Raw genomic sequence first — 27,694 nt, forward strand, 5'->3', positions numbered from 1 at the left:
ACCATGAACCCAGGGGCACATGTACAGGTACCCGTGACAGGATGACAGTCAGCTCCGTTGGCACAGCTACAAGTCAGCATGCAACCCTCTCCATAGAATCCAGGCGGACAGGACTCATTACAGTAAAGCCCTGTCCATCCCGCAGAGCAGGTGCATTCACCAGAAAGCGGGTGGCAGCTACAATATAATGAGAAAGAAATATGGGACAATGACAGGAAGAAAAAGGGTGAGGTGAAGTTTGAGCTCTAAAAGTATCAACACTTCATTCTTGAGCAGGATCAAAGTGTGAAGTCCGCGCCAAAAGCCATTCATCCATCTACGCGTCTACGTGCTCGTTTCTGATAGATGAGGTGTCCCTTTTCTCCTTCGTTCTGTAATGACTTCTATGGCCGATGCCCAACTCTTGCCGGAATCAGAGCATTAACATTGCATTAACTATGAATGCTGCTGAGAAATTATGAATGAAGCAAAGGTCGCGATTAAAAGCTAACTGGATGACATGGCTAAGAGGTGTCCAGACTTCAGAATGAGTGCTGGCATAGAGCTAAGATGAGACAAAATTGAGTTGCAGAAATCTTTATTCATATGGAGAGTCTTTGCTTCAGGGCTTGGTCAGAGCAAAGCTGTGTGTGGCCTTGCACTGATGTCTCACTTACCTGACGGTGTTGGTGGTGTTACAGGGGCAGTACTTGTCACAAATGAGGCCGTATAGACCTGGGGGACAGAATCTCTCCTGGCAATTAGGCCCTTTAAACCCTGTTTCACATAGACAGGCTCCATTGATATGGTGACACTTGGCTCCATTCTGACACTCGCACTTCTGGTTACATTGCGGTCCATAGGTGCCCACAGGGCAGTCATCCTGACATCTGGAGGAAAATTACAGAGCAATGACGGAGTCTTTTAAATTGCTGCTCTAAAAAATGTCAGGTACATGGGGGAAAAAATGAGTCAAGACTTGTAACATGAAAATCTGATGTTGGAAATGTTAAAGATTCTTTTTGTGCATGTATGATATATATATACAGATATATACAATGTTAATTTCAACAATTGAATAAAATGAATTGAATAAAGAATAATCTGCAAAATCTCAAACTCTGCTTGGTTCCATCTTTTAAAATGTGCTCATTTTTCTGTCCTTTCTCTAGTTCATGTTTTAGGGTTTCAAACACAGACAAATCCCACCTTTCAGCTCTGTGAGTGCAGTTCAGTTAATAAATGATGGTATTTTTCAACAATGTCAATGCTTAATCACTACAGCATTAAAAAGCCTTTACAAATTGCACATGGTCACAAGTACATGAAGGAAATTGAGTCAATTTTATATTTATTATGAGCCATTTTAGTAAAACTGAAACATTTCATTTTGGATACATATTTCATAGACCCTGAACCTTCTAAACTCAAAGGAAAATAAATGCGGGCAAATATTTTACTCTAACCACTCTGTTCACATTTTAAAAGCATAAGATAAATATATAATAGGTTGCTTGTAAAGTTTTATTTGTATTATTATTTTATTGTTTTACGTTGGTACCAGTCACCATCTGATTTTATAGCAGACTACATTTTTGTGTGTCTTCAGAAGGTTAGCTGTTAAATAACCCCCACTCACATCTTGCATCAGGCATTCTTAATAGTTCACATGACAGTGTGAGGCAAGGTCTCACGATGGTTTCACCTGAAACCTCTGCTGATAATGACACTCACCTTTTTCACGCCTTGGCTCGTGTGATGAGGCACATGATCAAGAGCGGGTCAACGACCCTCTTAAGGGAGAACTCCCACTAGGGTTTAAATACCTGGTACTGACCTGGTTGTGTAATGGTGTGGGGGATATTTTCTTGGCACACTTTGGACCGATTAGTACCAACTGAGCATTGTTTAAACAGCCTACCTGAGTTTTGTTGCTGACCATGTCCGTACCTTTATTACAGCAGTCTACCCATCATCTAATGACTGTTTCCAGCAAGACAGCACGCAATGTCACAAAGCTCAAATCATCTCAAACTGGTTTGAAGATGACAGTGAGCTCACTGTACTCCAACGGCCTCAACAGTCACACGTTCTCAATCCACAACAGAGTACCCCTGGGATGCGGTGGAACGGGAGATTCACATCAATACACGCAGCTGAAAAATCTGCAGCAACTGTGTGATGCTATCATGTCAATATGAACCAAAATCTCAGAGGAATGTTTCCAGCACCTTGTTGAATCTCTGCCACGAGGAAATGCGGCAGATCTGAATGCAACAGGGTGTTTTTGGAAAGTGCATGTAAATATAATACTAAAAAACAATAATGCTTTATCATATTTTACGCAATGCAAAGATTGTTTAAGAATTGGAACATGAAATAAAACTCCAGCCCCAGCTAAAAATACATTAAATAATATGGATATATTATTAACAGTGTTGCCACAGTTACTTTGAAAAAGTAATATATTACGGACTACTGATTACTCCTTCCAAAAGTAATTTAGTTACTTTACTTTAGAGCAGGGCGATATGGCCAAAAATATTTATCACGATATATATTTGAAAATTTGCGATAACGATATAACTGACGATATAATTGATGCGAGACAAAATACAACTCCACAACATTACTAGTGCAAAAAGACAACCTTCCATTTATTTTCACTTAAACAAGAAGCTGGTTTTTATGTACATTAAAGCTTTATAAAAATGTAACAGTGCAAATGCAAATTCCTTGCTTAAAGTTTAACCAAAAGGCATTTCCAGTAGAAATGGGCTGACATATCCTGAGCATAACCATGTATAATATCCACTGAAGTTAAAAAGAGGTGCTTTGCAACATGAAACTGCAGTGTGCAGTACGTATTTTTCAGACCATAAGGTGCACGGGATTATAAGGCACATTAAGCGAAACAAAGAAGTCAGATAAATCAAACTTTATTAAACTCATTCTTCTTGCTTCCTCCACTTCTGTACCATTGAGTCATTAATGTTGAATTCTCCGGCAGATACTCTATTCCCATGTTGTTGCAGTATATTAATGACTAACCTTGTATTGTGGATGGATCATCTCAGTTGTTCTCCTGACTGAAGTTTGGTCCGTTTACAGCATCCTGCCATGCGATTGCATTTGTCTCTAACTATCAGGAACCTTAATGTTAACTTTTATAAGTGGAAAAGTGTTAGTGTTCGTCCTCCAGCTTCACTGTTTATGTTATGCTAGCATAGCTGTGTCACTAGCGATCAGGTAGCACATCATTATATACCAGCTAGCCCAACTTCAGTAACCCTACAAACGTCACTGCTGTTTAGTTTCCTGTCTTCATTTATGTTGGACATGATAGCAGAGCTGTACATTTGAATTTTTTCAGAAATCTCAGCGGTAACTAGCGAGCTAACTTCCGCTAGCGTCCTGCTAACTTCTAACTCCGTTAAATGTAATACATTTTGTTTTCATGGATGCCTGGAAGTTAAACTTCATAGTTACACCTGGTAAAGCAGCAATGCTGATCGTTTTATTAAAGATGAAAGAATTGAGACAGTTTTTAACTCTCAGTGATGCTGCAGTGTTCGTTTGACCTAGGGTTGCCAACCGTCCCTTAAAATACGGAATCGTCCCGTATTTAGAAACAAAAGTACACGTCCCTTATTGAGCTGATAAGGGACGCACTTTGTCCCGTAATACAGTGAGAATCAAAAGTAGTCTATAAATGTTTATGGAATTAACACTTTGTTTGAAAGCATAATTCCCAGCCCCTCTCCTGCTTTGTGACCAATGAGCTGACAGCACACTTATGACAATTCGAGTATGACAAGTCAGATTACCGTTCATCTCATTGGTCGAGGAAAGGTTGCTTACAGAGAAAATACCGGAAGACAACAGATGACCACAACAAGAAGCATGGCCAACAGGGAAACAAACGCCGACACTGCGGTGCAATTCTCGGACGACAGTACACCTAAAGCTGGACAGACACTGTGCGATTTTCAAACTGCACGATTGACTCACAGGGGTTATAAGTTTATAGGTCACGAGGCAGGGTCTCACACTATACCGCCCGATGCTCTGATGCGACCTGAGTGCTCACACTGTGACTCCATAAAATGAAGGTTATAATAGAAAATCTGTCGCTCGCTCTCCCTCTCTGTCTTTCACTCAGACAGATACGCACGCCACCACCATCAACTTTGCTAAATTGCTAATGAAAGACATTGATCAGGCAGCTGTGATTGAGCAGCAATGTAAATCCAACTATTTTCACGGTTGTTGTGGTCGTGATAATTTTGTGATGCCACATCGAAAAGGCTCGGATGAGCTTTCCAAAGTTCTACAAGTTGTGCCTCCATCGCTTGTGTCCAGATCACACACCGTGCTGCAACGTCTTTTTCACCGACGTTTACGTGTGAGCAGCTGCGGTGACACCCTCACTTTTTCCATAGGCATGCTTCTAATGGTGGGCGCATGAAGAACATGAGGGGCGTGAAAGCTCGGGGAACCCTTAACCAACTTCTTGTCCACCAGGCCACGGCAGAAGCAGATATGGTATGTAAACATTGGTTTGTTTTTTTTAAACCCTCTGGTTAAGGTTAATATGGGCATGTGCAGTGAATATCAGCGCTATGTGGCCAGAAGTGTGATAATAAAATTTATTTTGTGTAATAAACAACTGCAAGGATAGATGATTACAACAAATAGATGACTAATACATAAAAGTAATACATAGATTAATAATGATGATGAGTTATGATGTGTAATCATGGGAACAAGCGGGTTTACAAACAGGAGCAGCTGATTAGCATTAGAAAAGCTGAAATAATACCTCAACTGAAGCCAATTGTACTAAATGCACTATATGTGCACTGTTACAAGAATATTTTTGTTCTATTGCTTTCTATTAATTTATATAATTTTAAGTTAAGCAGGACAGAGTTCTTTTAAAGAAAGATTTACTTATATTCTCAAAAGTTAAGCATGACAGGCTTCTGTTTAAAAAAGAGACCTGTTTTACTGTGTTAATGTTGTCATTTTGAGCTAAAAATAAATGGCTAAATGATCATTTGTTTCCCATATGGTCATATCACAAAGAATATGCATCTGCTTAAATCAAATTCAAGTCAAATGGTTAAAAAATAATTTCACACACAAAAAAACAAAGGCACTGCGCACGCGCGTTTTACTCATATTCTATCGCGATATTTCATTTTCCTATCGTTGCCTAACATTATACCGGTATTACCGTGAACGGTATAATATGGCCCAGCCCTACTTTACTTTATTTTTAAAGTAACTAGGTTAGATTACTAGTTACTTTATTAGTTACTTTCAGAAGCTGCCAATAACACTCCCCACTGCCTCAACATAAAAACATCAACCGGTTTTGCCAATACTCACTTTATTGGAAGTGTATTTTAACAGTAATGTCAACAATATATCTCCTGACATTTGAAGCTGAACTTTTTCCTGACAGAAATACTTGTTTGTATGAAAATAAAGAAAGTCTTGTTACTTCACTTAACATAAATACTTTTTATAAAAAAAAAACAAAGAAAGTTTTTGACTTTAACAAAAACTTTATAAAAAACAATAAGTCGACTTCATTTAACAAATACTTTTTTATAAAAAACAAACAAACAAACAAAGAGTCTTTCTTGACTTCCCTTAAGATACTTTTTTTTTTATCATCCACATGTAAGCACTATTGTCCGCTTTTGTAACTTTGGACTAATCTTATGAAAAAAAAGAGACTGCAGGTCCAACTTAAATTGCCTTACTTTCTTGCAAGTAATTGATTTAAGTTAATCAACTTGAAAACTTTAATAAGTTTATTAAGTGACTTTGATAAACTTAATTCAGTTACTTGTAAATAGTTATTTAAATTGGATTCCCCATTCTCTTTTTTTCAGTATATGTTGTCATTGCATGTTATGGGGGAAACAGTAGACTGGAGCGAGTAAACCAGTGGTTGTACCTCATTAACAGAAGCTTCTCAAACCCTTTGTCAGAAAGTCGATTTCTTTTAGGCGTGAGCACCAAACCTCCCAGACTAAAAAGTCGCTCCACAGGAGTACTTGATGGGGTTGGAGTGTTATACTTTTAAAAAAAATGTCTTTATGCTTGAAAACGTATGCAGAATCTGAAGGTCGTAGCCTGACATCAGGTAGTCCATGACTTCTTTTTCTGCAGAATAGGTCTCCTCCTCTGGCTCTGCCATCTCACCTTGGCTGCTAGATGTAGTAGCACTGGGCACACTGGCAGGTTTTTTTGCCAGAGGAGCAGTGGTGCAACACTCTGCTGTCAGAAGTTGTTGTACTCGCTCCCTCCTTCCTGTATCTCTCAGCCATCGGAGTTTGAATTTTGGACAACTGGCAGCTGCGAGAAGGGCATCTTTGTCGTCTAGCACACCGGTGAAACGAGTCTGAATAGCCTAAAAAACATAATCGATATTTTTATACCTACAATTTAATATGTTATTGAATTATTTGCAAACCATGCCTAATATGAGATCAGTATTATGGATTTATTTTGTTTTAGGTTACTTGTAAACATTTTAATTGTTGTAATCTTATTTTTCAATGATAATTAATATTCTGTTCCATGTTTGTGAATTGTATGAAGCAAAAAATTTGACAAATTTAAAGACAGAGCGTACCTGTACAATGGCATCTGGAAGGCCTGCAGTCATCCTGGAGAGGTCATCTTTCACAGCCTGGGTCTTCTGCATCAGAACTTCAAGTGTTAGTAGTAAAGTTCCATATGGACAGTCGCCTTGTAAAATGTCCAGTGCTGCAGTCAGAGGTTTCATGGCCATGCAGTACTCATGCAGGACCTGGTATTCTTGATCTTTGAAGCACTTCAGTCCTAGCTTTGTGCACAGAGTATTCAGCTCACCCATGGGGATGTCTGCAATTCTCTTTACAGCATCAAAAAAGGAATTCTACCTTGTGGGTGTTGGTATTAGGAGCTTTCTTTTACTGATTTCTTCCACTGTTTCTGATGCAAGTGTAGATCTACTCAATTTGGTCCGAAGAGCTGTGCATTTTGCTGTGCTGCTCCTATACACAGCCCTGCTCTCTGTGTGCAAATTATGTTGATGGTGTGCAAAGCACACCTGCGGTGCGGGGGAAGAGACAGCTGACCATCACTTTCATTCTGACAGATCAGAAAAAGTGACATCATCGTCTTTGGGGGTGGACTCTTCCTTCTCCGTCTCATCATCGGACTCCATGACAGGATGATAAATTTGAAACGCCTTAACAAAGTTGGATCCATTATCAGTAACTGTTGCAACTACTTTGTTGAGTAATCGTTTTCGATTTCTGTACCAATGACATCATACATGTCTACCACGAATCCGCCTACATGCTAATGCAACCTTGTAGCGCTCTAATGTGGTTCTACTGATCCAGTGGAGCGTTACTCCCATATAGCCTCTGTTGTTAGCAGTCCAAATATCCGCGGTAGTTGAAACAAAGTCAATTTCATTCAGTGCGGCCTTCAAACTCTCCAAGTAAGAAGTAAAAGTCGTTCGGTGAGGCAGCTCGGCATTAGAAGTAGGGATCTTTTTTATTATGGCACGAAACGAGGGCGAGTCAACAGTGTTTATAGTTAGCATTTCTTCTACAATATACTGCGCGACCAACTTCTTCAATTCTTCATCACTTACTGGTTTTGCACCAAAGTCCAACTTTTGTTGTTTGAGGGTGTAGGACCTCCTGCGGAAGTCACGGCTCTCTGCTTCGGACCACTTGGTGGGACTCTCTCTGTGAGTGTGACTGTGCCGTGCTGCGACTCCAAATGTTTCCTTAAGTTTGACGTAGTGTTTTTGAAGGTAGATAACACTTTTACGCCGACACAGAGTGTACAACGAACCTTAATATTGAAATCTTTAGTTGACAGAAACTCAAAATAGTGACCATATTTCCAGCTAAAGAACGAACATCTCTCTCCCTCCATTGTTGTTTACACTTTTTTTTACGTCGCTGGCTGCTTGTGAGCGGGAAACGTGAGCTGTTGCTTATGTGACGTTTTACGACACGTATGCGTTTGTCATCCGCTGAGACGAAAAGAAGAAACCAAATCTTTTTGCTTTAAAAATAGTAACGCACAGTGGTTTGGACAAGTAACTTTAATCTGACTACTGTTATGGAAATAGTAACGCGTTAGATTATTTGTAAATGAAAAAGTGGTCATATTCAGAGTCACTGATTATTAACACTCTTCTTACATTTCAAAGTTTTAATAATGAATGTTTACTTTAAAAATACTTTCATAAATCCATGGTCAAATTTTAACAAGGACAGCGGGCCTCTGCTGTCAGTACTTCAGCGTCTCTGCAGGGGTTGGACAAGACTCAGTAATCGTCATCAGCTAAACAGAAACTGCTTCAGTTTTCTGCACATAAACTAGTGTAGATCCAAAAATGGATTTCTTCATTCACTTCAATATACTGACTTAAGTATACAGTCCTGGTGGAGTTTCAGTCTCAAGAGTGTAACAAAGCTTTTAGAAATAGCTCAATTACAACATAAAATGGCCAAGTTATGTTTCATGTTTAAATTACCCTAGCTTTAGTTTTATCAGAGGACAATGGTATTATTATACTAGACACACGTGGGTGGGGGGTAACACAATCTTAGATTATTCCTGGCAGTTTAATTCACCTGCCACTGACAAAATGAATGAGGGCAATTTTGCAAAATAATAAAGTAAAGGAAAAGGTCTTGTAAAGGAAGTGTTTCCATCCAAGAGACAATTGCTTTAGCTGAACTAATAAACCCAGGCTGCTCTGGGCTGCTCTGGCAGGCACGAGGAACTAAAAAGATCTGTGGATTTCAATGAGACCTTAATATAAGCCCATTACTTATAATTAATGAGCAGACTCCAAACAGCATGTAGCTCATGGTGAGATCAATGGATAGGCTGGGAGTGGATGAGGATGAAGGCTGAAGACATGAAACCTTGCTGGCCAGCATGAAGTACAAGATTAATTAAACATACAACGCCCCTATTAAAAGCTTCCAATCTACCTTCAAATGGACTAATGGGCATTTATAAATGCTTATTTCTCTCGAGTATAAGAATATGCTAGGATTTCCTTTATCTTTTTAAAGAACAGCCAGGTTTGTGCCTCATTTAGAAGTCAACAAAGAGAATGGGTCAATGAGTGACTGTTAAATGCGGAACTGCATGAAACCATTCTTTTGCATTAAATACTAATATCAATAAATCATCCCTTTGTATGACCTATTTTAAGTAGGAGCACAAAAGTTTGCTGATAGAACTTCAGAAAAAGCCGTTTTGAATAATAACTGAGCGGTCTGTTTGTCAGCCGGACGTGTCACCTGCATACCTGCGTCCACTGAAGCCGGCTGCACATTGGCACTGCCCCGTGATGTGGTCGCACATTCCACCGTTACGACAGGAACAGTCTTTGCTGCAGTTGATGCCGTACTTGCCAAGAGGGCAGGGCTGGGCACACACTGAACCCTGTGAAAACAAGCCAACAGACTTGATTGAAGTTTGGACAGTTCAGACCTATCGTTAATGTCCTTCTATGTGTCTGCAGATGTGTTTACTTTTTCTTCTTTCTTTTTTTTTAGAAGGCAACTGAAAGCATTACATTCAAGAAGTAAGTTCAAAACTGTACACTTTACTGTGGAAGATATTTTCACATATTATCTTCAGAAAGGTCAATGCAGAGTTAATTTTCACATGGAAAGTTCACAGTAGTCAGACTCCACACTACAAATTCTATTTTTTTTTCTCCTTCCAGGGAGCAGAGACACAGCATTCTCATTTATTGTACTTTTTCCCCCCTAAACTTACAACAGCGTTCAAGTATTTTCTCCCCTCGGGCCTTTGCTTTTGCTTTTGTGACCTACCGTCCACCCAGCAGGGCAGGAACAATCTCCTGTGATGTGGTGGCACGTTCCTCCGTTCTGACAGGGGCAGCGCTGTTCACACTGAGGCCCATGACTACCGGAGGGGCAGCGCTCCCCACAGCTGTCAGCACACAAGTCAAAAGTATCAGATAAGTAACCTGTCTTTGCCTGCAGTTCTTTGCATCAGCAAGAAATTGGATATACACACTCACATTGCTACATAAAATGTGCCAAAAGAGTAAATATGATAGTGGTACTCACAAAGCCCCTGTGTAGCCTGGTGCACAGATGCACTCTCCTGTCTCGTGGTTGCAGGTGGCACCATTGAGACATTGGCATGGTAACTGGCACGCCTTGCCGTAATAACCATGCTCACAGGGCTCCTCACAACGCCATCCCTGGTACCCATCAGTGCAGACACAGGCACCTGTGATGGGGTTACACTTAGCCCCATTTTGGCACTGGCACCGATTGCTGCAGTGAGGTCCCCAGAAGTCACTCTCGCAGCCTGCAGGCACAGAAACAAGTGGCATCAAGCACACCAGAAAAAAAGAGGAGACTATGCATCAGAATACACTCGCGAACACTGAAAATCATAACGGTCACATAAAAACACAATAAATAATAAAGTGACTCATTAATGATTGTTTGGAATAACCATAAAAGTTCATCATTAATAATAAATGATCAGGGGAAATCTTCCTCCCAATGAATTACTCTTTATTATAATGGTATGATTTGGAAGCGCTGTCTCAGACTGCTTGCAAATCTATCTCTATGCCTCCAATATTAATTTTCATCAGTTCAACAAATTCAAAATCTAAAGCTTTAATCTGTGTATTTTTTTTATCTTTTGAACATGTAACAGCAAACAAATTGCTGGATGTAATCTATTCACTCAATTAATTGAACATATTATTAAAATACTATCTGTGTACCAAAAGGCTGATATTCTTCCTGTGGGCCACAGACCTCGATTAAAAACACATCAATAAAGCACACTGGTACCCGTGGTCAATGTTGCCTCTAATTTTTCATGTGTCTGAGCGAACACACAAACTCCCTGAGCGGTCCCTTCGACCACTGTGAGCAACAGCAGACGTGTGCACTGTGGTCACGGCAGCATCGAATCCATCCAAGTTACACGGTTTATTAAAATAATCAAATTACAGCATTTATGTTAGACTACTTTTAATTAACTGCTTTAGCCCACTTACAATGAAAATTTAAAAAAAAATCTTGTTCATGACCTGTGCAGTACGTTAACACTATTGGAAGTAAAAATAACTTGAACTCCAATTTTGAAAACACAACTTTCTTTTTTAAATTTTTTTTTTTTTTAAATAAAGCTCTGACTTGTATTATAAGTATGAGTCTGTGGTCTGGGAGAGAGTCCTGTCTGCAAAATACAGCATATAATGACCAATGTTGGGCAATTAATTATATAGTTACTTCTTCAAAAAAGTAACCGAGTTTTGCAAACAACAAAGTTTCTTGCAGCTGTTTACCCAAAATGCAGCCAGGGCGGTTTTTTAAATAAACATTTCAAACTATTTACAGAACAATCAGCTGTTCTGCATCAAATCTGATGCCACACAAATTATTTGTGCCGCTCCAACAAATCATTTCTGTCCACTATGAGATAAAGGAGAACAACAGCCTGATACCTGCAGGCCTGACAACAGGAGATGTATCACTGCCGTAACACCTGTAACATTCAGTTGTCGCCTCATTGTTCTGACACACACACAACAACACTATTGACTACACTACACACTAACTACACAAGATTTGCGCTAAACAACGCAAATCTCTCACGTCTCAAAACACCGCCATCACTCCTAAAACTCCCCCCTTCCCAAACAACTAAATGCCATGTTGCCATATCATTTTTTGATTGGTCGACATGGTACATTTTTCCACCAATAGGAAAGGTGGCGGGGGTCGGGAGGGGGGCTGTTTTTGCTCACAGGCAGAGAGCGCTTTCGAGCGTTTCCGCAGTAAATATAAACAACAATAGGAAAAAAAACAAACCTTGCACATATATATATATATATATATATATATATATATATATATATATATATATTTTAATCATAACACTGGTTTTACGTGGCCTATCAACACAATTTAAAAACTGGTATAAAGTCCACACTTTTTCCGTCAATTGTTCCGTCTGTCCTGCTCACATCTCCAATGGTTCTACACGTTGTCATTAACGTGACTTCACTCCACATCAGCCATGCCGCTTTGCTAGCTAAAACACCGGTGTCGGCGCATAAGGATGCTGTCATAGCCTGTGGACGACGTTGATTAGCTGCGTATATATACGAATGTGAATCTCATCATTGGCTGGACTATGGGATAAGGTGACATCGTTCTAATCCCATACTGGAGCAGCCAGTCACTTACTGACTAACACTGCAAAACAGAATTGTTAACGTATTTATTTTAATTTCAATTCAGGTTGTCGGGGTGGTCTGCCTCTCCCCACCGCAGGGAAAAGGGTAACACCACCTGGGTCTGGGTGCAATTCCCCCCTCCAGGGGCAAGGGTACCTAGACCCGGTTTGTAGAGTACGCTTGGGGAGTGTGATTGTGTGTACAGCGTCTCTTTATGTCTGTCTCCACGTTGGTTGAGTGTGGAGTGAGTGCATATGAGAGCATGAGGGTGGGAATGGATGTTTGTGTCTGTGTGTGCCTGTATGTCTGTGTCTATATGTCAGGTTGGGTATCAGACGCCACCTCTCTGGGGACACCTCAGGCCCTCCAAGGTTTGGAGGCCTATCTCCACCCACCACCACTTCCCCTGCCGGTGGCGGACTCCCTCAGGTGTCGGTGTGTTGGTGGTTCTTTGTGTCTGGGGGTGGGCGTCCGGGTGCACACCGGCTCACTCCTTGGCGGCCGCTTGTCGGGGCCTGGGGCCTGGGGCTCGCTCGGGCCCCTTTGGAGGTGGGGTGCCCCCGGCCTCTCGGCCTAGGGCTCGGTCACTCAGGCGCAGCTGGGGGCCGGCGGAGCTCACGGGCGCGTCACTGCAACTCCCCCTGACTTCTGCTCCGCGGCTGCTGGGCGAGCCCTCATCTGGGACTCTCCTCAGCTCTTACTGGAACAGTGGCGCGGCTGCCCCTCTGTTGGTCTTCCATGGTCTCTTGTGTTCTGGGGGCCTCTGGATGTCTGGAGTTTTGATCTCCTCCATACCCGCTTCACACCCTGGAGGACGGGGCTGTGGCCCCCCCACACTCCCTAGCAGATCATTACATGGAGAAACCTTTGGAATGCAAGCATGCTGATCCACACAGGTATGCACACATGGGTATTCACAGACGCGGACTAAAGCTTTCTTGGCTGCTGCCTCAAAGCACACTGTGCGCTGTCTATCTTGCGTGCTGCACAATATCGTTTATTACTTAGTAAATACTGATATCTATGACTAGCTAGTTTATTGTGATGGTGCTTTGTTTTCTCTATTATTATGTTGCTCTTTGTTGTTTGCTGTCTCCTCTGTTTGTTTTTGTTTGTTTGTTTGTTTGTTTTTTTTCTCCATACAGGTGACCCAGGAGGTTTTTTTTTTTCTCTCTCTTCCCCCCCCTTCTCACCATCTCTTCTCCCCTTTGGTTTTCTTTCTTTCTCTCCCCCTCTCTCTCTCATTCATTCCCCCTGTCCTATTTATTAAAAAAAAAAAAAAAAAAAAAAAAAAAAAAAAAATGACAAAGGATGAACTGAAGCTCTGCCATCACGTAATGTCGCATACTGCTGTTTCTGATGTCATTTAGAAAAAAAAAAGAAAAAAAAAAAATTTCAATTCAGGTTAGATTTTCTTTTTTTTTTTGTGCACAACACAGATTTTCTGTGCGCAGAGAGCGTGCAGCAGTGCGCAATTGCGCACACGCGCAGCTTAGAGGGAACATTGCCCGTGGTGTTCCTTCGTTACCAAAACCAGTACACTGGCACTGCGGTTTATGGACTGATCCAATATGTTTACCATCTTCCTGTTGTAGCCAGCAACAACAACATAGAATTTTCCTGCTTGGTAAGATGTTTGCTTTAAAAAAAAACCTAAATTATAAAATCACGGCACAGTTTAGATCTTCAGTGGGAATAAATTACCTTGTGGCTCAATACCACAGAGTTGAGAGGTATAACAAGAAATTGCTGGTTTTGGTCTTTCCAATTATTATTTTTTTTTTCACTCTTGCTCAGGATTACATGAGAGCAGGTACTTTTATGAGGATGCCTTGAGCAAAAAACAGACAAAAGGCCCTCCACAGAGCTAACGCTGTCAAGCAATTGCTAAGAAAAACGGACACAGAGAGACAGGAAGAACGTGTGGACTCCCCAATGAAAAGATCTGATTAGAAATCAAAATGAGACAGTTCACTTATCTCCTGTTTCATACTCTCAAAAACTACCCATATATGCTTGTGCTTGTCCTATTATAAGGTAGCAACAATGTACAACAACATTTATATCTCGTGTCTGTATGAGTCAATACAAAAGAAAACAAGTGAAAGAAAGCTTCATTATTGTTAATTACTTCCCCAAAAGACATCCTGACCAACCATCTCTCTAAAAGTAAGTAAGTATATTAAGGTCTTTACCCAGGATACCTCACATTTTAATATGATTTTTTTCTATTTGATATTTCCTATGTTGCTACACTAGCATTCAGAAAACCTTTCAACCTTTATCAATTGTGAACATTTCATAACTTTATGTTTAATACTGAACACGGCTGAAACTTCAGCTTTTTAACATTTTCTATCATTCTAGAAAATACCAAAATCCAACTTTACAGCTCTGCGGATGAAAATTTTAAATGTTTTCTAACATCATCTTCATCTTACAGTAATGGTGCCAAGGATGTGGGCATAATTTATATGTTGCAGTTGCTACTTTTAAAGCTGCATGCAAGGGGAAGAGCGACATCATAAAACAAACAGTCAGCACAATATCTTCTTCTTTGTGTGTGTCAGGGCACCTTAACCTACCGGTTCGAAAAACGGACCCTTCACACAAGTGCATTAAACCTGTATTCTTTAAAATGGCCAGCAGGGGGTGATCCCGGTGGTTGAGAAAATTGCCTATGACCTCACTACTGGCTCCACTTATTATCCCTCAAAGCATTTTCAGAGGTGGTTAGCAGTGTTGCCTCACAACAAGGAGGTCCTGGGTTTGAATCCAACAAATGTAGCTGGGGCCTTTGAGTGGGTTCTCTCTGATTACTCTGGTTTTCTCCCACAGTCTGAAAGCATGCATGTCAGTTTAATTGGTAGGTGTGAGTATGAATGTGTGAATGTGTTAGCCCTGCAAGGGACTGATGAACTGTGCAAGGTGTATCCTGCATCTCCCGCTATAACAGCTGGGACCGGCTTCAACACCAACATTTTCCTATTGAGTTTATGGTCTCAGCAGTTTAATCTGTCCTGTAATACAATACTTAAGATCTCGTTTAGCATGGGAACCTGGCAACCTCATGTAGTCAGGACCTGTCTCATCTGATCTCATGACAACCTGTGACTGAAGATGAAGTTGCTGCAAATTTCTGCATGCAGCTACAAAGGCATGAATTTGGTGGTGCTGATCCTTCCAGCAACACCACATGTAAAAGCAGATCATTTCACCACATCTAAAAGCAGTCATTAGACTCAGTGTTGATATAAAAATGTAAATTTCCAGGTTTTAAATGTTTTGGTTCAAATTCCTTGTAGTGGACAGATGACAGCTCTGCGTTACCAACAAGCAAATAAAACGATTAAAAAGGTGCGAATACAGTTCTGTTACGATGAAATGGCGGTAAAATGTATAGCGTGAGACTGAATATATGTGATGTTGACATATCACAACCATCACAGAGAAAAATCTTAATAACACCCTGAAATTAATCTGCAAAAAAAAAGAAAAAAAAAAAGAGAAGCACGTGTGCAAGCTGTTCACACCTTTCAGTGACTATACGAACGAGCGAAGGAGGACTCAGAGACTAACACGAGGAACAAATCATTTTTCATATATAACAGTTTGATACTTTAATGGTTTTAACGCCTCTTTTCAGGTGGAACTTCAGCAGCCAGCTGTCAGAATGAAAAAAAAAATAAAGTACTTGAGACAGTCGAATTATCAAACTGTTGTAAACGTTTGCGAGCACTCATTTTTCACATTTTGCTAAATGCACAAGCTGACTAATTGTGCTGAACTTGGAGTAATATAACAGAAAAGTTTAATTTGGATCCACACCTGTATGAGACAATGGCGGCTCAGTGTTAAATTCAGTGGCATTACTAAGAAGTACCTGAGGGTATGATGTAAAACAAGTAATTCACACATTCCTGGGAATTGTTCTGTTTAAAAAAAACCCCCACAAAACTCAATTGGACCTGTAATCAAGGAAACAACTAGTGATCAACAATCACAATGTGAATGAAGAACGATCAGCACTGAGGTGGGATAGTAAGCTGCCTTCAGTCCCAGCCAGGTAATTGTTCATTTGAGGTCCTAGTAATGATTTAAGTGACTGATATGGCACTATATCTCTCCATCAGCAGCTGTATTGCCTCACAGAAAAGCCCAGCTTGAGATCCAGGACAGCACAGCAGCCAGGATGATGAATATTCCCCTATTGATTCGCACACCAACACAGCCTGAGCTGAAAATGTAAAGATGCCGAGCCCCCCCCCCCCCCCCACCCCCCCTTCTATGCTCACTTTGCCAGAGCTGTGATCAACCGAAATTGGAGCTTAATGAACTCTGTTTCATGGTCGGCACTGAAGCCTGCTTTTCCAGGTACACAGCAGGAAGATGATCAGCCCTTCACTGATACGGACAGGTCTGCCCTGAAGGGGGTCCCGAAACACTGGGCTAGTGCAGTATTGCTTTTGCGTTTGGACAGACTAGAGACTACATTACAGGGCTCTCACTGATTTGATCTAATCTGCTCCTGGCCTCCAGTCTGCCATGAATGAGCTCCCTGAAGGTTGAGCTGCTGCCACGCAAACGACCCTGGCACATTAAACTTGAGGGGTGTGCGGGCGGTGGTGGTAATGGATGAGCAGTTTAACTGCAACTTGGTTTAGCAGTCTATAAGCACTCATCAGAGCTTCCTCTGCTCAACAGTGCTCCCTCGACACAGCAGAAAAATGGGCAGTGTCTCTACAACTTAGAGGCATCATAACCTCTGGTTTCAGTTCAAACCTTGGCCACATTAGTAGAGATGGCATTTTACATTCTTACATGCACAACTAAAAATATAATATCAATTTAAAAAAAAAATCAATGCATAAATACCAGAGAGGCAGAGAGAAACAGAATAAACCAAAATCTATCCCGTGCTTAATTTGCAGACTTTTCTGGTGCTTAGGAGCTCAACAAATGTTACTATTTGAAGTTTTAAACCTCCTTTAGCTTCCAGTTAGAGGCACATTGAGAGCAAAGCCCATTATCTTGCTGTCTCTCTCCTACATGGAGGTTCGGAAACTTTACCCAGTAGTCTTTCACTCCCCAGCTCTGCCAGCATTTAACTGTGATTAAGGAGTCAGAGTTCATGATGAGCTGCGGGCAAAAACAGAGAGAAATAGCAGAAGAAAGTAGCATGTAGCATGAAGGCTTCAGCTTCCAGAGAGAACAGCTAAATTGTGTGTGGTGGTGAGGACTCCTGTGGGTTTTGGTCTGTAGGCAACAAATCCCACAGACTGAAACCAGAGAAGATGCAGTCCAAACCATTAGCTGGTCTGGCCTGGGTCACTGTGTCTAACCAGAGGACACATACACCATCCAGCCTGAGCTCTCAGAGCTCATAATGTATAACAGTTAGAATGTGGATAACCTCACACACAGGGAAAGGTCCAATCCCAGGATGCTGAGTAAAATCCCCTCTGCTGGAACAAAACAGATCATGAAGGGCTACCGGCAGGTAGTAAACTTCTGAAGGTGATGTCCAAAGAATAGGCTGAGAGAGCCATCATGGTGGTGCTGAGCTTTGAAGTATGCTCAAGAGCCTGCATAATCAGAGGCTGGCTGAAACAGGATTAAAACCAAACAGCTTTCAGCAGCCGACTTCATTCAGGAGCTCTCCTGAACTTGGCAACTTACAGCAAAATGTTTGTCACTGTTCTCGACGAGGAGAAGTCTGCGCCGCTGAAAGCTGCCATAAGCTTCTCCAAGCTAAATTCGAAATGAAGGCCTCAGTCAAACTCTTTAAACACAGAATATCTTTCACCATTCAAATGGCGCCCAAGTTTTAGACATCATTTATTCAGCTCGACGGAGGGGAAAAGCAAACTTCAATTACAATTATAGTATAAATGCTGGCTAGTGGTGGTGGATGGTGCAGACGGTTGCTTTCTCCTTTGCCCACTCAAACTGTAAAAGCCACATTATTGCTACTGGAATATTTGGCAGGCAGCCTGACTTCACTCCCCACTGCCTGAGTCACTCACTGTCACATAACTATTATTAACACACACTGTTGACACTTGAGGAATAACTTAACTAAAGACATTAGAAGGGAAAACGCTCTGGCGCCTGAGAGCCTTTTACTCCACGCTTACTTTTGAGCAGAGCTTGTAGCAAAGCAAAGCAGTGTGACTCATTGTCTTGATGAGTCGCCTGCATTGCCTCATGAGCAGAATGCACCTCTGAGTTTCATATTGTCTGGATCGCACTTTGTTCCACTAGCTTTGTTCTTTTTTTCCCCTTCTTTCCTTGACAGATCTGAATTTTCAAATTATACTCATGGTCAGAATTAATGCAGACAAGCCACCACTTACAAATGGCATAAAGAGACAGACTTTCTTTAGACATTTTAAATGTTAAAATTATATATTTAAAAAAAAAAAAAAGAACAATGAAACAATTGTTCCTACAATTTAGCTGACACGAGAATATGTAATACTCTGCTCTTCAATCAATATGAGCTATTTGCAAAAGGAGTTATTCAAAAAAAAAAAGCCACGCTCAACTATTCATCACAGCTCCCTGACTCATTGATGCAGACTAACTGAGTGAGAAGCAGACAGGGCTGGGACAGGGTCTACAGGGAAAGTGATGATTGTTGTGTAAAGTGGTAAATTTGCACTGAGTGATAAATGTCTCTGAGCTTTGTTAAACCTGGGGCTGTAAAAACAGCCAATACGCTACAAGACAGGTCCTACTGGCACCTCCGTGCTCTGCTGACACCCATTATGCTGTTATTTATTAGTCCCCAGAAAACCCAGGCACGACAAGTAAAAAGTTTAGATACATCCATGAGAGCTTGACAAATGAACTTCTAAATATACAGAGGGAACTGCCAATAGTTATGGGCGCCGTTTTGCTGAACTGGAATAACAGCATGCTGCGGCTTCTGCTGTTGGGCGTGTCTTTTGTCCTGCCCTAATTCATCTTAGCTGAGACCCTGTGTGCTCGCATCTCCCTTGGGGGAAAAGCAGCACACAATCAAGCTAACAACACAAGGTCTATGAGCAGAGTTTGCTGCTCAAACATTTCACTATAATGCACCATACACTTCCTCCTGATACCACCTTGCAGCTGGAGAAGAACTAACAAGACCTGACTGTTGCCTACTTGGAGCCACAAAACTAATGAGTGAATAGCTTAATTCTTTTAGGACTATGCATTACTGATTAAAAAGTCTGGCCTTGTTCTTTATCTTGAGGAGGATCTGATCATTTGTCTGAGTTCTACTCTATAGGATGCTAACATGGATCAATAGAAGTACTGCAGCCAGCTCCCCTGCAGCACAGCTGTAACTAGGTTAACAGGGCCAGTGGCTGACTGAAACCGACAAGGCCAGGTCATCTCACGTGTTATTCCAAACGAGCACTTAAAAGTAACGTTACTAAAAAGAGTGCCCCTCAGTTTCTAATAAAGCTGCCCATGTTGAGCAGTAATGCAAGCGCCCTGTGAGAGATGCTCTGCCTCATTGCAGTAAACCAGTCACTTGTTCAACACAACCTGACATGGCTCATGAAAGCCTCTGGATCAGCAAATTGTTACACAGCCCACTGCTCCTTCCAATTAATAATTTACCCTTCACCCTGTCCTGCAGAAAACAAACCCTTTGCTCTCTTGCCACAGGACAACAACAAAAAAAAAAGCAATCAGAGCAAAGGCAGGCATTTATCTACAGTGCACAACAATACACAGTGACCCAGGTATAAATAAAGCCACGACTGTAGCACTTCAAAGACATAACACACAGCAGTAAATCAGTCACCTGGAATGGCATGGTCCCTCCAAAAAACAATGTCAACCTGACAATACCAACTGTTACCAGACTTAATTTGCACATATTGATTTCCTATTTTCAATTATTAATTCTAATTAGGATGAAGTAGAATCTGCCATAGGGCAACGGCAGTCGATGTGAAGGGGTGCGCAATCAAGAGAGTGGAGACTGATGTATATTCATATAATGCCAATACAGCCACCCCTACCATTGTACCTATATATTTCCCACGTGAAGTTACTACTTTCTAAACCAGATTTACAGTTATTTTCCAGATTAAGCCTGTACACATAAAACTACAGGAAGATGAAAGCATTTACTTAATGCGCCTATAATTAGGATCCAGTAGTTTCATACAGTGGCAGGATTCTGCATTTACCCTAAAATTTGTGTAATTTAAGTTCAATAAAAATATAGCTCAGTCTTTGCTTGTAATAGAATATCGGAGTTACTAACTCACCCCCACTGCAAATTGGTAACTTTGTTTGCACAAAAGAAACATTAGTAATCCACTAAAGAGAACACCTTAAAAGGATCTTCCAAACCGCTAACCTTCAAAAGTCAAAAAACCTGCTTGGTGGAAAAACTTGGTTTACCACGTTGTTGCTGTGTGGCTCTGTCAACCAGTCATGCTGCAGTTTACATCCACGTCTGTCGAGACTCATGTGTAGAGGAGACCTTGAAGACATTTAACACGTGGGCACCAAATAGTAGTGTTAACAATTCAATATCTGACCAAATGTGAAATATCACAACCTTCCATTCAGTTCTCTGCTATAGCAGGCTCAAGCAACAAAACATATTACCTCCGGCTACTTCAGCAGTCAGCATGAAATCATTTTAAAGAAAAAATCTCAAGATAAGACAACGTTTGACTACATGGCACTCCTTCTTGTTGTTGCCTCTGGTGTAATTGGCTATATTGGTAAAATCATATTATGTTTTGTTATCTTTTCAACCATATGGTGCACTTTCACTGCAGCTCTGCACTCATTTTAAAACACATGGCTTCAGTGTAAGGGGTTGTTGTGTGCCTGGTATCACAATTAGAGATTTGTGACTGGCTTTATTTGCATAAGTAGTCTTAATAAATTGAGTCCTAAAGAGGAAAAGCTGCAGCTGTTGAATTTATGTGCATGGCACTAATTAGTTGAAGTCCTGTGTTTACGGTATGAGTTCTGTGGGTTTTATGTGGATTAACAGATTATCACCTTCTGTAGATATCAGTGTATAGAGTCTGCTTTGTTATTACTGTGCATATAGAAGCTCAGAGGAGGCACGGCCAATCACAGGTGGATTTAGCAATCGGAGGTGCACGCTTGAAAGAGATTCTTTTTTTTTTTTGCAAGGTTGTTTTAAAATCTACATGACATGAATTATCTATGTCTACACCAGACTGCTCTACTGAAAATAGCAGGTTATAAAAGCAGGTTCTGTTTTTTGCATTGTCAAACAAAAAATTAGCACAAGCACAGCATATCATAATATATAAACAACACAGCATCCTGCAGGCTGCTGCTCTAATGGCAATCCCCTTGGAGCCCCACTACACTGTATATTCAATATCACACACCAGAAAAGCTTTAATTGCACAGTGTATCTGCATTTTTATGTATCATTATATGCCAGTGGGACTGGTATATAACAATATTTTTTAAGTAAATACGTACTTTTATTTCATTATCATTTTAGATTTTAAAGATTTTCTTTAAAGTTACCCTTAAGTAGATACAATGAAATTGCCGGTATTACTTTTGTAAACTAGCACACAGACATTAACAAAAAAAGCAATTTAAGAAAAAATAAAGCTTAAGAAAAAAAACACATTTTGGTTTTACCTTTCAAGGTTATAATAATGATTGTTTTAATTATTGATTAATCTGCTCATTTCTCTGCATTACTAATCTGCCACTGCTCAGGCCAGAAAAAACATGAACCACACATATCCATCACAGCTTCTCAAGAACGTAACCATCAAACTGCTTGTTTTGCATGACCTCTTCCTTATAACTCACTACAATCATGACAGGGTTACTTTAGGCAACAATTATGTAGTTATTCTAATATCAAGATTGTTGACAGTTATTTATCAGCAGCAATCAATGACTATGTCCAGTATCAATCTGAGATGGTATCAAGTGGTTCATTCATAAACTAATGTACTACTTAAGCATACTTGGTGGATAAAAAATACATAAAAGATGAAAGAAAAAATATCTTACTTTTGCTATTTTTTGAAAAATGACAGCAGCGGTTGTGTTTTTATCTCTTAAAAACACCAAAGAATAAGAGAGTAACATTAGTAACATTGGTTACTTAAAGCCACTGAAAAATTCGCTTTAAGACTTAACAAAACCTGCAATCTTAAACATAAATAACCAAAAACTGCAATAGAAATTGAGTTTAATCTTCCTCATCTGGACAGTGAGCACAACTTTAGATCTGATTTGATTGACGGCAAGTTGACAGCATAAGGGAAACCTCAGACTTCCGTCTCACTACACACGGGTTAAAAAATGCTCAGTAGATCCCGACTCATAGAGGGTGCTTACAGGATAGACCTTATGGAGCTGAATCTCCCAATACTGGGTATTTAGTTCATCTTGCATGTTTTTAATAAAAGGGGTTAAGATAATATTTATGGGTAATATGAGTCACTTTTTATAGATCAACTGAGCTGCAGCTGAGCGCTTCCTAGCAGCAGACACCTCAGGGCAACCAATAATAAAGCACCTGCAGATGGCATAGGCAGCTTTTAATATGCACATTTAAGTTTGCTTTTTTTAAAGCGTATACACAGGAGCGTACTTGATTTGCTGAAGTGTTTTGAAAACAGGTCTCATTATTGGAGAGTATCCTGACAAAGTGATTGGGGAAATCTCAGCTGACCAATCAGCACTAGCAGAATATTATATTCCGTGTATGCAAAATAAAAAATATTAGTAAAGTTTAATTTTAATCCTGATATAAAATTAAAACTACATTAGTAAAAGCTGAAATCAAAATGTAACAGTTTGGTCTAGACATGGGAGTATATTTATTTTATAGTCCAGCCCCATTCATTCAAATTCACTACGGACCGTCTTAAGAGTGCCCTCTAGCCAAATAGTATCCGGTGTCACTTAAGTAAAGAAAGGAACAGACTCTGTTTTTTTCAACTAACTCCACTGAACCTTAAATTAAAATGTAGAGGGGGGGAAAAGCATTGTGTTAAATTGGAAAGATTTGAAGACAGCCAGCCTACTGACAAAATAATTTTTCTGCAGTTTTATTGTCTCGTTCACATTGTTGTGAAGTAAAAACAAGAAACATTAAATACTTGGAAGTCCTGCTAATACTTTTTATTTAGACACGTATATGACTTTGTGGTGCTGTGTGGAAAGGAACCCAGAAATGAATATTGTGCAGAAAACTTGAGAAACTGGAACCATGCAGTTTGAGCAGATTAAAGCTAAACTGGAAATAAAATAAAAATGCAACGAGTTTCATCCTGAGCTGAGAAAACAGGTGTTAAGCTTTGACAGCATTAGCATCTAGGTTTACATGTATCCAAGCTAATACTGTCAAGAAAACACCAGGCATAAAAAATGTTTAAAAAAAAAAGTCAAAGTGTGAATGTCCATCTGTCAATCTGATTATTGAATTCCCTAAAGCTTGAGACACGTGGCAATAACAGCACCGGAACTCATCGACTAACACAGAGAGGTGCGTAAATGCAAATTTTCTGTTGTCTCTGCATTTTTAACCACTCCTCGCCACAGTGTGAGCAAACAAAACTTGCTAGTTGTTCTCTCAAAGCCGTGATTTTATGTGTTTCGGGTGTCACGCCATATGAATATCCCCCCACCGCCCCACTCCACTGTAAACACTTAATATGATTCATCTTAAAGGCGGTCAATCAGTGCGCCTATCCACCTACCAAATGAATCCCAACAATACAGAAACACGTTCGCACATTGAAACACAAGGATAATTGCTTTTTAATGATCTCACATTATGCAAATACTCATCATGTAGCCATCAATCTTGGAGGGAGTTTCTACCTGCCTGACCACCAGTTAATCCGACACACTGACGTATATTATATGAGGAAAGTTATGAGGCAAAGACTTTTATGTACAACTTTGTCAATTTTTTTTAATTGAATGAAATAAATAGCCAAGAGAGAAACCCAGAAAAGTGTTTGTTTTTTTTTCATTGCTATTCATCTAAAATGGGCAAAATGTGGCACAGTCATGCATTTAAAACTATATTAGCACTGCATCTTGGGAAATATTTGAATATGCGGAAAACAGGAGGTTGAAAAACCAGAGCAGTGCATTATGCTCAATGAGGTAAAAAGAGTAGCGGCACAGGATAGATGGATACCTGAAATATGAAAGGACAGAAACAGGAAAACATCTTGAGCCTTTGATTAACACAGAAAAACTGTAGATTAAGAGTTTTTCCTTTCTATTTCCCTCCCCTATTTCTCTCCAGGATAATATGGGCCCTTTGGAGATTTGTCAGGGAAAAAAAAGGAAAATCCAGAATTTCAACTCAAATGAACTGCTGGCTCTGAAAGCAGCGTTGTTATCCCAGTCTCTGAAACTTGCTGGCCCATGAATTATTCTCCCCGATTCTCAAAGTCAAAGTGAAGAGAAAAGTATACAACAGCAACTTAGGGAGTACTGTGTGCGAGTGGCAGAGAGAGAGAGCAGGAGAGAAATACTGTAGTACATTAAAGAAGCAGCAAAGAAATGAATTAAGCCATCTGGGAAGAGCAGGGTCAGCATGGGGCATAAAACCACCCGCATGACATTTATTATAAGAGAAGAAACATAGTTTAAAAATATCTAAAACTAGACAGATTTGCTCATCGGTCAGGTTTTGATTAAAAGTTTTAAGGAATAAACAAATGACACAAGAGAAGGGAAAAAATCTGCCCAAAAGCTTTAAGAGTCAGCAGAAGGAACAGTGATATTGATCCATGGACCTTAACCCTCTTTTTGTTCTGTGGCAGAGGGCGAATTTGTCATTCATACTACAGTATGCCTGTGCCTGAAATGGAAGTGAGTCCCAGAATTATAATACAAGGGAATGTTTAAAGTGTGAAATCACATGGTGTCAAGTTTCTTTGCTAATCTAATTTCTCAGGAGGGACTCATCACTTTGAGGATGCGGGTGCCTGAACCAGTAAGTCAGCATTTTCTGTCTTTTATCCATCTAAACTCAATTGAAAGGTCTTAATGAAGTGCGCAGTACAGGACATGATGGACTCCTATAGGTAGGTGTGCTTTTTTTTTCTAAACATTGTACTGGTTGGTGATGTGTGCTCACCCAATCAGGGCAAAAAGACAATTTTAGTGGCACTGACGACTAATTTTAGATGAGCGTCTGCAGAACACAGATTGGATCATCATGAATACATCCTTGTGTGGGGTAACGATTACATTTCCTCTAAAATTTCCTTTGATCCTTATCATCCAGATGCCCTTTTGTCAGTGGTTAAATCCCAAGCTACATCTCTTTGTTCCAGTTAGTATGCCCTAGCTATGTGATAGCATATCTTTGCGTTTTGTCTGTTTCCTTTTTTCTTTGTGGCAACAGCCATCAATTTAATTGAATTTCTTGGCTTTTAATGTCTGCATTACTCTAATCAGAGAAGAGTAGAGTTGTTTATCTCGACCTTGGTAGAATTAGCAGAGGGTATTTGTGGAGATGTAGAATTAGCAGAGGGTATTTGTGGAGATGTTAATGCACAAACAATTCTGCAAGATCGTAACCTCAGCTTTTATTGATCAACTAGTCCAAGGTGCTTATAGACTTTCCTGACACTGCCATGCACTCAGGAACTGTCTCACACACACACACGCACAAAAAAAAAAATTCTTGCGACAAGCTGCAGTAAACTCACACCAAATATAAACAATAGTTTTATTCTTTTGTCAGCCTTGTTTGCGGGTGGATAATTTTAAGATGCTACCACTGGCTAATTCATCAATCACAGACAGTAGAAAGATAGGGCTTGTACCAAAGTAGGGTCCAGGGAAATTTGCTATCTCACACAAACAACATGCAATATAACCTTCTGAGAGGGTAGCACGGCTGCAGGCGAGGCAGAACACAGCGGAATGCAAAATACAACCCCAAATACCCTAGGGCCCGGAGGCAAATTTGATTAAAAGTTTGTTTTTCTTCACTCTCAACAAACGGAGGAGCTCGTCGATGCGGCACTGACAGTTAATTGGACTTGGCAGGGCCACGAGTTCATTCGTCAGCATTGTGTGGGGCTGGCCTAGGAGGAGCAGGACAATCGATGTCCCTCAGGACGGCCTGTAATCACTGCAACACTCCAATGAAGTCCAGGGTTAAACATCAGGAGATTGCAGGTGCACCAAAGCATCTGAGAAAGACTACTAATATGTTCCCTCTCCCAAAGCAAGGCAAGGACACAGCAACGCAGCACCCAAAGGACTGTGGCGATCCTCAAGCTATTATTCTTATCATAATGATCATGAGTCCAAGGTCCTGAGAGGTGATTGGGGCATCTATTACTAATACTTTGCTAATAAAATGTGATATCTGTATATGCGGTACAAGGCAGAAGATATATGTGAATGTGTGTGGATATGATAATTTACCCTTTATTTGTGCTTTCAACTTAATAACACTGAAGTATATATGTTTATAAACCCCATTAAATCTTGTGAAATTTAGCATATGTACTAAGAATAACTATCTGGGTACTGGGACTGACACAAGAGCTCAGTCTGAGGCGTCACAAAATGAAGCATGGGATATTAAAGCAGAAAGCACATTTCTACTACACAGATGGGAAAGATGAACACAAATAAATCATGGCAAAAAAAAAAAAATTCATTCCATGATTCTAGCTGCTTTATTGGGTAAATACGGAGAATTCTCAGCTTACTAACACAAAAACATAAGCAATCATACTAACAATAATCATACTTGAGCTACATTCACAACAGCTGACAGGCATATTCAAACAATAATACGACATCATGACTTTTAGAAGTCAAATCATCATGGCTGATGATACTACTACATACTTACTGGGGGGCAAATGACTACAAACATTTTTTTAAGACCATGAGGAGTCTGGCCTTCTCAGGTTTTTGAAGCCACTGGTCAGAATAGAAAAATAATGACACCGATGGATGGGAGGAGTTTTGTCAATTCTGTAGAGACCTAACAACACAGATCCACAGTGCATTTTGACACCATGTGCAACTGTATCCAATACTCAAATGACTGAAACAAACAACGCATTAGGCCAGAAAAATAAGGGTGACTTATAGGCTGTAACATGATCCTAAAGCTGCTTTGTTCTGCATTAGTATTCAGGAGATATCTTATCTCTCTAAACTGTTATCATAGCATTTCAGCTATTTTAGACACACTGACCTTCTCTTAAGGACAGGAGATAAGATTTTTAATGTCCTTATTAAATCAAGCCATCTATACAGGCTCTCAGAGCTGGGTGGTGTGTTCCAGGAGTCCTTAACTCTCTCTCTCTCTTTCTCTCTTACTGACTAATGACAAGCATGAGGGTGATAATGACCCTCGGAACTTCATGTTATACCATCCTAACCATCACCATGCACCAT

At 40.3% G+C, this 27,694-nt stretch overlaps 1 protein-coding gene across 9 annotated transcripts in view; it reads right to left on the bottom strand.

The window, feature by feature from the left end:
- The window catches only part of megf11 (multiple EGF-like-domains 11), an 84,823-nt gene that overhangs the window by 21,481 nt on the left and 35,648 nt on the right, over positions 1-27,694 (bottom strand). For all 9 annotated transcript variants that reach the window (XM_012919580.3, XM_012919579.3, XM_004553082.3 and 6 more), the window contains 5 exons: positions 10,125-10,371; positions 9,864-9,984; positions 9,332-9,468; positions 657-869; positions 3-177 (listed from right to left, as the gene is read on the bottom strand). In XM_012919580.3, coding sequence (XP_012775034.1) covers positions 3-177; positions 657-869; positions 9,332-9,468; positions 9,864-9,984; positions 10,125-10,371 — 893 coding nt within the window. The remainder of the gene's footprint in view (positions 1-2; positions 178-656; positions 870-9,331; positions 9,469-9,863; positions 9,985-10,124; positions 10,372-27,694) is intronic.

This window comes from Maylandia zebra, linkage group LG7, assembly GCF_041146795.1.
Source record: "Maylandia zebra isolate NMK-2024a linkage group LG7, Mzebra_GT3a, whole genome shotgun sequence".
Taxonomy (NCBI): domain Eukaryota; kingdom Metazoa; phylum Chordata; class Actinopteri; order Cichliformes; family Cichlidae; genus Maylandia; species Maylandia zebra.